We start from the raw sequence: 12,137 nt of genomic DNA on the forward strand, positions 1-12,137 counted from the left end.
ATTAGCAATATATCCTATAAATAATAGTACTGATTTGAAGGGAATACCAGATTCCTTTCTCTTATTCTTGATAAACTTCTGGAGTAGTAGAACATTACAAGCCTGTGTGTTTTTGTCCTGTCTGTGTGGAGAGGAAGCAGTGACGTGTAGCAGTAGCAACAGTGGAACCAAGAAAGTCAGGTGCACCTTGCCAGGATTGTTGCTGATCCTCCAGGTCAGAATGCTGGTCTTTGAGCCCGGTACCATAAAAATCACCAGGGTCTGGGAAAGTGTGTCTAGCTCCTTTGGGCAGACTGATTTTTAGACGTTAACATATTTGCATGCTTCATGTGAGATCAGTGAAACATACTGTAGCAGTAACTGTACTTTGCTTCTAGGAATATTGTAACGAATGAGAGTAGGGCTGGAGAAAGGATTGTGAGCTTGTCCAAAGCAGTAGAGTAGTGCAGTTTTTGGCACTTGACCTGCTACCATTGTCAGACAGCCCATCTAGTTAGTAAAGGAAGCCGACTCCTTTCCCCTGTGTTTTTTGAAATTACTTTGTTTTGTGAACTACTCCAAGGCACAGTTCTTAATGATGGAATGCGTACATTAGCCCTGCGTCACTGTTGGAGGGCTCTTGGTGGAGCCTTGACACAACCAGTGAGGAAAGGAGAGAAAGATGTCTTTGCAGGAGCAAGCATGTAGGGGACCAGGTGGTAGCTCATGTGACATTAGAACAGTGGCCACAGGGCCTTGATGTGTCCCCATATCTGTCCTTCCTCAGGCTGGAGTGCATAGCCCGCGATGCAGAGCTGGTAGATAAGTCCGTAGCGGATCTGAAACGCCTGGGTGAGCTGATTCACAACAGCTGTGTATCAGCAATGCAGGAGTATGAAGAACAGCTGAAAGAAAATGCCAGCGAGGGTAAGTCAGCAAGTCCCTGCCCATGGTTCTCCTGGACCTGGCACTTGGGAATGGGAATTGTGCTAAGGGGCTGGTTTTTGAAGAACAGACTTCTATCCCATGCATCCCTAATCCTTTGAGGTGTGTATTCTGACCTTCCTTTCTGTGAGCTCAGTGTTGTGAGATCCCAGAGCTCGACTCACAAACGAAGTTGATTTGCAGAAGGTGGAGGTAATGAACAGCATGAGTGCTTTCTTCTGATGTTGCTCCAGAAACCTTAGATTCGTGTTAACGCTTTAAAGCCCTGAGTGGGCAGAGCTGACTGTATACATCTGTATTTCAGCTACAAATGAGGACCTTGTTGACAACGATCATCTCTAATTATCTGGGATATACAAACATGAGTTGTGTTGTGGCAGACTTAAAAGGATTAGAGAATTGGAATAAATAAAATAGGAGATGAATATTGTAAACATTTCTGTTACAGCGAGATTTTCGTGGCACTAGAATTTGTTATGAGTGACAAGTTATACCCTCTCAATGGTCTCATTTGCTGAGAGTAACGGTGCCAGCCTCAGAGGTTAGAACGATTACTGTGTAATCCCATACCTGAAAAGTGCCTATTAGCATGTTGTCTGGCTTGCAGTGTTAGCTAAGATCAGTGAAGAGGTATTTGTGCTTTAGATTTTTTTAAGGGCATTATCGAAAGTAGTAGAATTTTAAAATATCTTCAGTTAGATGGGGTGCCTGGGTGGCTCAGTCAGTTAAGTGTCCAGTTTCGGCTCAAGTCATGATCTGATGGTTCGTGAGTTTGAGCCCCCTGTCAGGCTCTGTGCTGACAGCTCAGAGCCTGGAGGCTGCTTCAGATTCTGTGTCTCCCTCTCTCTGTGCCCCACCTCCACATGTGTGCATGTGTTCGCGCACACTCTCTCTCTCTCTCTCTCTCTCTCTCAAAAGTAAATATTAAAAAAATTAAAATATCTTCAGTAGAGTCAAAAGTTTCTTTAGATGTCTTTTCCTTTTTTGTGAAAGAAACTTAAGTGGTTTGGACAGTGATCCCAGTTCATGTTTTTATAGCACTCAGAATACACCCAAGAATAAAGTTTAAGTTTATAGTGTTTTCTTTTTTCATTGTAATTGTTGTGAATAAATTTTACATTCACAGGGTTCAAAATTTAAAAACGGGTACCCTGTTTCTTGTATCTTTCTAGAAATAAGAAAATACATATTACAAAAAATGAATAGATGATATTTTTCCCCTTATTCCCACAAAAATGCAGCACATGTTCTGTGCCTGGCTATTCCTATCTCCCAGTATATTTTGGTGAGATTTCCTTGTAACAGTTCCCTGCCTCCCACATCCCTCTTTTTTGATTCATGTTTTCATTCTGGATCCGGTTAATTGCTTCCTCCTGCCATTGGGTAACTTGTTCCCCCTATCTGTATTTGCCATGAACTCTGGGTTCAGGATGACATTTCTCATTCAGATGTAAGATTGTCGATAACTCTTTCCTTAAGCGGGAAATTTTTGTTCCTAAAAAAGCTAACATAATTATGTATTTGTCTTATCCTACATTGGACACATTTCTAAATATCAATACCAGTCTTACTCCTCAAAGTTTGATTTCTTTGCTTTTTTTCATCCCACTGGCTCTGGGCAGTCAAAATACTGTGTTTTAAAATTATTTGAAGTTCTTCTTTTCTCTCTGCTGTTAGCTCACCCACTTAATAGCGCAACCCCTTTAAGTTTCATTTATTTTCAACTTTCAGGGTTTGCTTTTCTCATGTTGACTTAACTCTCATTTACATGGTCCAAAGCTCCAAAACTCTGAAACAAGTTTCATTTAGAGAATCTTACTTTCATCCCAGCCCCCAGTCCTGCTTTCTTCTTCCCCCATAGGTCGGTGTTTCTAATAATACTTTAGGGTTTATCTTTTTACTGTTTCTCTGTAAGAATTTCAGTATGTGTGTGTGTTTCCCCTGTTGTGTTCCTCGCATTTTCACGTGTGGAGATCACTCCTTCCTTTTGCAATTGCAGTGCTCCACCACGTAGTAAATGTTAGTTCCGACTTCATTGTTCCCGAGCAACAAATATTTGGGTTGTTTTTAGTCTTCGGCCATTTTAAAGAAAGCCACAGTGAATTTGTAGTCTAATGGATATGCTGTTTCGTATCTCTGCCAGCGTATCTTTTGGATTGGTTTCTGGAAGGGGTTGGCTGGGTCCTGGGGAAGTATGACTTGGTTGGAATTTGCTAAATTCTCCTCCAACCGTCTGGTACCATTTATACGGCCACCAGCAATGGATATTGGTGGCGTTTACAGGCCTCACAAACAGGATATTGTCAAATGGTTGGGTTTTTGCCAAGATGATAGGTGAGAAATGGTGTCTTGTTTTTCTTTTAATGAGTAAGGGTTTTCTAAGAGCCATTTGTGAACCACCCATTTCCTGCTTTGTTTTCTTTTGAGCTGTTGGTCTTAATTTTTAGGATCTCTTTTTCTGATGGAAGTTCCTGGTTTTCCCCTATAGTTTGTAATTTGTCTTTTTACTTTGCTTATGGCATTTTAAAAAAACTTAAATTTTTTATATAATCAAATGTATCAGTCTTTTTACCTTATTGTGTTTAGGTTTTGAGTCCGTTAAAAACATTTCCTCTACTCCCAGGATAAAAAGGAATTCACTGTGACTTTTTCTCCTCTTGTATGATTTCATTTACTTTTATATCTCTGACCCACTTGGACTTACCCAATTTTATTTATTTTTTGTATGGTTACTGTATATCTCAGTACCATTAAAAATGATTCATCTTTTTCCCACTTCCTGATTTTTATTCTTTTTAAGACTTGCATAGTCTGTTACTGATATGCCATATGTTAAGGGACATTCAGCTGTATAATCTTTCGCTTTACAGTGTTGTGGTAGATAATTGTGTATGCTTTCCATTTTGCACCATTCTCTCCCACCAAGCATTGAATGAGGGTGTTGGTCTCTTGGTCTCACCAACATAATTTTCTCAAATTTTTGAATTTTTCAACATGATAGGTCAGAAATGGTATGCATATATATTTAATTTGCATTTTTCTTCTTGTGAGTGAGGTTGAGTATTTTTCAAATGTTTAGGAATCATTTGTATTTGCTTCTCTGTGAGTTGTCTCTGTCCTTTGCCCGTATTTCTGTTGTAATCCTTTTATTTTAAGGTGGGGAAACTGATACTCAGGTTAATAACTAGAAGTGAGAATGAGAAAAGGGAAGGGAGGAAGGGGTAGTACTATGTGCAGATTTGGGAATAAATCCAGATTTCTGAGTTTTAGAGAAGTGCCTTTCCCACTTTCTCACATTCTGTTCCAACTCTCTTCTGTATTGGGAATAGCATTTGCAAGTGAATTCTAGTGGGTTACAGAAGAGTATCTAAATGATGGTTTATAATCATAGCATCATTTCATCAACTTGAATGTTAACAAAAAAGAAATCTTTTTCAGGCTCTGAGCCATTTTTTTCTTTCATAGACAAGTGTCATCATCTTGTGCTGGACTATGACTAGATTTGACTGGGTTTCATCTTTAATTCTAGGATTATTTTAATCTGGCACTAGGGCTAAAGAAGTCTTTCCATGACACCTTTTGTTCATCATTTCAATTGGTATTAACTTGATCTACTTTTTTCATGGAGAAGATCATCTTTGTAACACTGGAGTTTTCTTGAGGCTCCTAGGTGGCTCAGTCGGTTAAGTGTCCTACTCTTGATTTGGGCTCGGGTCATGGTCTCTTCAGTTTGTGAGCTTGGGGTTCTTCCTCTCCTTCTCTTTCTGCCCCTCCCCTGCTTGCACTCTCTTTGTCTGTCTGTCTGTCTCTCTCTCTCTTTCTCTCTCTCTCTCAAAATAAATAAATAAACATAAAAAAAAATTTCAACTTTTCTTGAATTGTTAAGAGGATAGTTAGAAAACGAAAGAAATCAGTATTACTATTCATCCTTCCAAATCTTCTTTTTTACTTTTAATTTTATAACCAAAGTATAAAACAAACAGGAAAGTTAAAATAGAATTATAAATACCAGTGGATTAAAAAAAAAAATCCTAAATCTTAAAAATCTGGAGAATTATTTGGAGGCTACTTTATAAACATTAATTGAGAAACTTTTGATTTTATTTTATTTTATTTTTTTTTATATAAAGGTTTTTTTTTTTTTTTTTTATGAAATTTATTGACAAATTGGTTTCCATACAACACCCAGTGCTCATCCCAAAAGGTGCCCTCCTCAATACCCATCACCCACCCTCCCCTCCCTCCCACCCCCCATCAACCCTCAGTTTGTTCTCAGTTTTTAACAGTCTCTTATGCTTTGGCTCTCTCCCACTCTAACCTCTTTTTTTTTTTTTTTTTTTTCTTCCCCTCCCCCATGGGTTCCTGTTAGAGAAACTTTTGATTTTAGATTATATCTTTGAACTATAATAATAAGCCACAGATCGATTTCTAGTGAATAGGAGTTGGAACTCCAGCAAATTCTCACTTAACTAATGTGAAATTGGTGTTCTTCAGGGAAAGGACCAGGGAAAAAGAGAGGCCCAACAATCAAAATATCTGGGGTTCAGGTTAATGTGAAATCCATTATACAACATGAGGAAGAGTTTGAGATGCTGCATAAATCTATCCCTGTGGACCCTGAAGAAAAAAAAAAGTGAGTCTGTCCTGTGCATACTCATGAGTGGTTGTGTTGTAAGAAAGTGGATTTGGGGTTAAGTCATGGATTGTCAGGTCATGTTTTCACTGTCTTTTGTAAAATGCATCAGGATACTTTGTGTCATTTGCGTTCATTTCCAAATTTGAAAGGGCCCCCCTCTCATGTCCTCCTGTTTTTGAAATCCCTCTAGATACTGCTTAACCTGTCGAGTGAAAGCTGCACATTTCGATGTCGAGTGGGGGGTAGAGGATGATTCGCGTTTACTCCTGGGAATTTATGAGCATGGCTATGGAAACTGGGAGTTAATTAAAACGGATCCAGAGCTTAAGTTAACTGACAAAGTAAGTAAATCTGTGATGCTGGAGATTTCCAGATTTGTTGAATAATATATATTTTTTGATAACTTATTTTTAACTATTTTCTGGGGGGTGGGGGATCAAATTTGAAATTAGTACAGTAGTAAATTCCTGGGATTTCTTTGTTTGGGGGAATATTACCATCTTTGGTGGACTGGGGCACTGTTACATAGATGAAGATAATAGCCAGGTGAAATTTTGGGGAAATCACAGGAGAAATCTTAAAATTCTAATTCTTCTTGAAGGTACATCAAATGTCATTGCAACAAATACCAGGGTAAGATTATTAATAATACAAGGATTCTTCGGCCTTAATTGTTGGCCGCTTGTTTAAAACTGTATTTGAAGCAGTCGTATTTCCATTCTGCACACAGAGTGAGCCACACCTTGGTGTTTTTTGTAATGGGATTAAACCTTGGCTGTACGTCTCCCACAAAATCGAGCCTCCCACCCTACCCGTTGCAGTCAGGCTACCAGACAGTGAGGCCGTGCTCAGAGCTGTAAGCAGGGAAAGCTGACTGGCTCAAACTTTCGTAGGACGCGCTCCACGTTGTGCTCCTGGCAGGGCTTTTCCTGGCACGTCAAACAATGCTCATCCCACGTGTGGTGTTCTGAGAGGGTGACAGCACCCTGCCATAAGCACTGAGACCAAATCCAGTCTGGCCCGAGAGGTCCCACCGTGGTAGCAGGGACGGACCACGTCCTGGCATAGCTCAGTGCTCTCCGGCAATGCTCTAAGAAGCATTTTCAATCTAAAACGAAGCTTTAACCTAGCTCCAGGGATTCCCTGCTCCTGGAAGGAGGAAATCCACGACGGCTGGGATGCTCTAGCAGATGAAGCCAACAAGCCCCTCCTACCTGAGTTGTTCTACCCTGTTAACAGCACAGGTAGGAGCCAGTGGGAGAGCTGGATTTCTCCATCCCATTTTGTAAAACGAGAACGGCTCATGAGGGATTTTCAGTGACCGGGAGCCATGGACGTGAGATAGGATCTGAGGCTTTATCTGTATTTCGGGTGGTTGGGGAGGGAAAGGACTGCTCAGTTCTTTGTTGTTTCTGTGTATCCGGATCCACTAACCGGGACATGGGTGGTGGCGGGTGCTTCTCTTCCTTTCCTGTTGAAGATTCTGCCCGTGGAGACGGATAAAAAGCCGCAGGGGAAGCAGCTGCAGACCCGGGCGGACTACTTGCTGAAGCTGCTCAGGAAGAGTCTGGAGAAGAAGGGGGCTGTGACGGGCGGGGAAGAGGTGAGTGGGGCAGCCAACCGGGCATCCTTCAGCGGGCCGAGGCTCCAACCCTGCAGAATTAGGTAGGAGAAGGGATGCTTGCCCTCTCCAGGAGGTACATTCCATAGTCAGGTGTTGCTTTTGAGGGTGCAATAATGATGTTTTGGTTGGTAATAATAGAAAAGTTCGTTCGGTAATTGACCTAAACATCTTGGCACCTTTCTTACAAGCCCACTGTCCTCCAGTATTGCCTCAAAATAGTCCTCACCTCTCCCAGCCCCACCTCCAGACGTATGCTTTTACTGTTTCTTTGTGCTGCTTCCTCAATTTTGGAACATGGTACTGGTTGTTGTATGAGTACCACCAGGTTTACCTGGTGTAGCTAACTCTGGGCTGCTTGAAGGATGGGTCCCGTAGGTCTAATGGATGGTTAGTGGATTCGGTGGATTCAGAAACTGGCCTTCAGTTAGGACTGCCTTACCTGCTCAGTGAAGAATACCAGCAGAGTTGCCAGTGAACTCATCTAAACCTTAATCTGCTTTTATTTTCCCAATTTTTCATTTCAAATGAGAATCACAGTGAGGAGGAGAGAGGTTACATTTGGTACTAGCAGCCTTTGTGGGTGCTGGTTCCTCGTCCTTTGAGAGCTCTGCCGTTTGCATTTGTTTCCCTGTATTATAAACAAAACAAATTTTATATAAAGTCACATTTCATTTCTGATCATTTTTAATATTATAGTGTCATAGGTAGTGCCATTCTCCAGATAGCATGTTGAGTATGAAGTGTACATTAGGTTCTGGAGGGACAGATTAGGTCATGTTTATACTTGTAGATTTCTGAACCATGTTGGAATGGATCCATATTTTAACCTTTTTCCTAATTTTTAGATAGGGTGTACTTCTCGATTTTCAAATGTCACTGTTATGTCTCACATTAAATTTATTGGTATTTTTGTGCATAAAGGTGCTTTTCCTTCTTCTGTATTCTATCTTCAGTGTGAATTCCAAATACTGGGATCCATAGGTTCAAGGATGTGGAGGCTTTTATGTGGCATAGGGACCCGTATAGGGCCTACATGACTGTTCTCCTTTTTTTTTCCCCCAGGTAGAATAAGTTGCATGCTTTGAATTGCCTTTGAATCTTCTCGTTTGAATTGTATGACTGCTCCTGCTCCGAAGAGTCCTGATGTTACCTGGTCATGCTTTTTAAGGGACTTGATTTGTGGTTTTAACATCATTTTCTGTCTCTTCCAGGCCAAATTAAAGAAGCGGAAGCCTCGAGTAAAGAAGGAAAACAAAGAGCCCAGGCTGAAAGATGAGCATGGGATTGAGTTTTCATCACCTAGACACTCAGACAATCCATCGGAAGAGGGAGAAGTAAAGGTATGTGGCTGGATTTCAGTTGACAGTTTGCTTGTAGGCTACATTTATTTTGCCAAGTGGTATATATAAAACCATTCAAGATGTGTTTGGTTTATATGCAGAGTCAATAAAGTGAAAATAGAATCTATATGTCTTTGCTTAACCCGTGAGAGGGGAATCGGTTCATTTAAGTCGGCCATTGCAGAGTCCTAGATAGTGGAAGTAAATGAAGGGACCTGTGCAAGGTGAAGTGATAAATGGCACACGACACCAAGCCTTGCGGTGAGAAAGGTTAGGGAGTGGTGGGGACTGTGGCTCACCAGGGGCTTCGTGCCTGATGCTGAGGGGGCAGCGGCTCTGCTGTTCAGTGCTTCGTGGGCTAACAGAACGCTTCTGTGGGTCAGGTTTGGCCCGGGGCCTGGCAGCTTGTGAGACCTCTGGCCTGAGCAAACTGAAAAATTGGTAGCATTTGGTGTGTTGTTTCAGGGAGTAACAACTTTATGGGATTTTATGTCGTTTCCCTTTGGGTGTGATGGTACTTTGAGATTAGCTCCAAGACGATCAGCAGTGGGTGCAGAAAGTGGCATGGGTTTGTCATGCATACACGAATTCAAAAACTAGCAACCTTGACAGTTACTAGGTGGTGGGTATATAACATATCTGGGCCTCAGTTTTTTCTGTCTGTGAAATGGGAATGATAATGCCTCTGGTTGAAGGGTTGCTGTGAGAATTAGAGAGATGTGAGTCAAGAGCATCTGCGGCTCCAGGCCTAACTGGTTATTTATCATTGGGGAGTTTAGAGTTGTGTGAGTGCATGCATTAAGGCTGTAAGCGTGAAAACAAGCTTCCAAGTGTAGATGTAGTGATGAACCAATGTAGACGGTTGCTCCTCTCTAGAAAGTAGGCGAGTAGATACAAAGTTTGTGGCTAAAGCTCATAGCCCTGTTTGTTTTCTAGGATGATGGCTTAGAAAAAAGTCCAATGAAAAAGAAACAGAAGAAGAAAGAGAACAAGGAGAACAAGGAGAAACAAATGAGTTCTAGGAAAGACAAAGAAGGGGACAAGGAGAGGAAGAAGTCAAAAGATAAGAAAGAGAAGGTATCAGTGTCCTTCTACTTACTGAGATACCCACAGCCTCTGAAATTTCTTCTAGGATTTAGAATGGGGTTTGAGGGTCCGGAAATCATCGTCTCTTTATGGGCACATCTAAGAAGGAAGGATGGGGTTGTCAGGGGGATGCTCGCACCTCCTCTTACAGAGAGGGGAATGTGCAGTTTTGGGTTTTTTTTTTTTTTTTAATATAGAAGGCCTTTGATCTCTCATAACATTTCAGAGGGGAAGTTTTGAATGACATAGGACAGGTGAGAGAAATCTGCATTCACAGGTAATGACTTGAAGTATGTTCTTACTTTCATGGTAGAAGAATATAATCCATAGATGAATTTGAATATTTGATGGGTTTAGGAGTTGAACCAAATATATCCAGAGAAGTGTTTAGAGTAGAAATGGATGAAAAACGCTGCTATTCTAGAACCTTTGCTTTGGGAGTTTTAAGAAGTTAATTCTAAACCACAGACTTCTGGTAGAGTGTTGCTTGTATGCTTGCTGACTTCTGATGAAATTATTTTGTAATTCACTCTTAATCATTAAAACATACAAATATCTACTATAATCCCATCATCCAGTGATCTCTATAGTAGATTTCTTGATGAGTCCCTTTGGAACTTTTGTTTTATACGGATGAGTATAAAATTAAGATCAACTCAGACTCTTTGGGTAGCCCTTTCTCCCAAATTCAGCAGTACATCAGAAACAACATTCCAAGTGAATAAGTGTTAAAATCACTTTGAATAAAGAAGGTTCTGTTTGGTTATATATCTTGGAAGCAATTTAAGCTTCCCATATTGAAATCACTTTGAAATTTTTTATGTTAGGAAAACCTGTGCCAGATACCTTTGCATCTGTGCTCCCACAGAAAGATAATCAGTTTTTTTTTTTTAAGTGAAACATTTCCAAAATAAAAGCACGAGGAACAGTGTACCAAACATCCACTCATCCACCACCCATGTATAACTGTTACCAACATTTTGTCATGTTTATTCCAAGTGCCTTTTGTTTGGCTGGTGTATTTTGTGTTTTGTGCACACCTTACCGGCACTGTTGAAGCCCCCTCCATTCCTTCTACCTGATTTCCTGACTCTGCCTCCCTGTTTTTTCCTCTCATGGTTTGAAACCTTCCTATCTGTGTTTTTATACTTTTACCATGTATTAAAGAATCGTAAACAAAGCATACTATTAGGTTTTCAAATGTTCATACGTGAAGTCAGTGTATAAGTATGTATCTTCATCCTTCTGCATCCTTTCATGGATAAATGAGATTTATCCATGTGGATTTGTGTGCATTTCAGTCATTTACAGTACTAAAGTTAATACAGATTTCTTGATCAAAGTGTATGTTCATAAGCTCTTAATAAAAGTTGCTACGTGATACTTTACAAGAGCTTTGGCAATTTATAATCTTAGCCTGTTGATGGCGTTTTTGTGCATTTTATGGTGAGGGGATAGAAGCCAAAATAGCATTGTTCTGAAGCTGAAGTTATAATTGGTTTTTTGGAGAAAGAAATGGAAATGATGTGTGATTAAGCCATTTGTTAATTGTGTAGATTTGATTACATGGTGTTTCTGAAGACTTCATTTTACCCTTTTTATAAACTGAGTCCGTCACATTTCCCCACTGGAGTGATGTGACATAGGTAAGAAGTCCAGCTTACAAGGCAGGATTGCACAAATGACAATGATTCCTTGTAACTCTTTTTTAAAAGCCTAAAGGTGGTGATGCCAAATCTTCAAGTAAATCAAAGCGATCTCAGGGTCCTGTCCATATTACAGCAGGAAGTGAGCCTGTCCCCATTGGAGAGGATGAGGACGATGATCTGGACCAGGAGACATTCAGCATAGTAAGTCTTAAAATTGAGGGGTGCTGGTGTGTGTGGCCACAGTGCTTGCCGTGGCTCCGTCTTTCTCAGGTCAGCCACACAACCGCAGTTGGCCTGAGTGTTAGTATATTACTTTGGAACACATTGCTTCTACTGTCTAAAGACCTTTTGCTCTGGAACAGGCTGGCAGGAAGAGATTTTCTTACTCACTCTCTGGGGAGAGAGTTTGGGGGATCGATTTCATATCTTGTGCTCTCGCTCAGAAAGGCTGCAAGCGGCCCTTAGAGGCATTTGGGAAACCCTAGTGTTAACTGAGGTAACATTTCCTAAATACTTTCTGTGTGCCAGCGCCTGGAGTTACCTACTGTGTTGCAAAGAGGACTCTTTCTGTCACTGCAGACTTTACATTTGAGTGGGGGAGATAGTCAGATAGGCACACAGATTGTGCTTGTGCTACTGTGATGGGGACGTGCGGGGGGGACAGCAGATGCTCTGAAGATGCTGTGAGAAGGGGAGCGGACCCAGGCAGGGGCTATTGGGAAGGCATGTTTAAGGAGGTGATGTTCAAATTGGGTTCTGAAGGAAGAGGAAGAAGTCACAGGAGACGAGGGCAGAGAAGAACGTGCCAGGGCAAGGCAGCAGCATGCACAAAGGCTGTGTGGCAGAACTGCCTATGGTGCAGTAAGGGGGTTACATAA

At 41.1% G+C, this 12,137-nt stretch overlaps 1 protein-coding gene across 5 annotated transcripts in view; it reads left to right on the top strand.

Moving 5' to 3' along the window:
* The window catches only part of CHD2 (chromodomain helicase DNA binding protein 2), a 125,320-nt gene that overhangs the window by 88,972 nt on the left and 24,211 nt on the right, over positions 1-12,137 (top strand). For 4 of the 5 annotated variants that reach the window (XM_030317460.1, XM_030317459.1, XM_030317458.1 and 1 more), the window contains 7 exons: positions 767-906; positions 5,419-5,557; positions 5,751-5,901; positions 7,041-7,163; positions 8,396-8,524; positions 9,461-9,601; positions 11,326-11,460. In XM_030317460.1, the coding sequence (XP_030173320.1) occupies positions 767-906; positions 5,419-5,557; positions 5,751-5,901; positions 7,041-7,163; positions 8,396-8,524; positions 9,461-9,601; positions 11,326-11,460 (958 nt within the window). The remainder of the gene's footprint in view (positions 1-766; positions 907-5,418; positions 5,558-5,750; positions 5,902-7,040; positions 7,164-8,395; positions 8,525-9,460; positions 9,602-11,325; positions 11,461-12,137) is intronic. The other variant, XM_030317462.1, reaches the window with a different exon arrangement.

Source organism: Lynx canadensis, chromosome B3 (genome assembly GCF_007474595.2).
Source record: "Lynx canadensis isolate LIC74 chromosome B3, mLynCan4.pri.v2, whole genome shotgun sequence".
NCBI lineage: Eukaryota > Metazoa > Chordata > Mammalia > Carnivora > Felidae > Lynx > Lynx canadensis.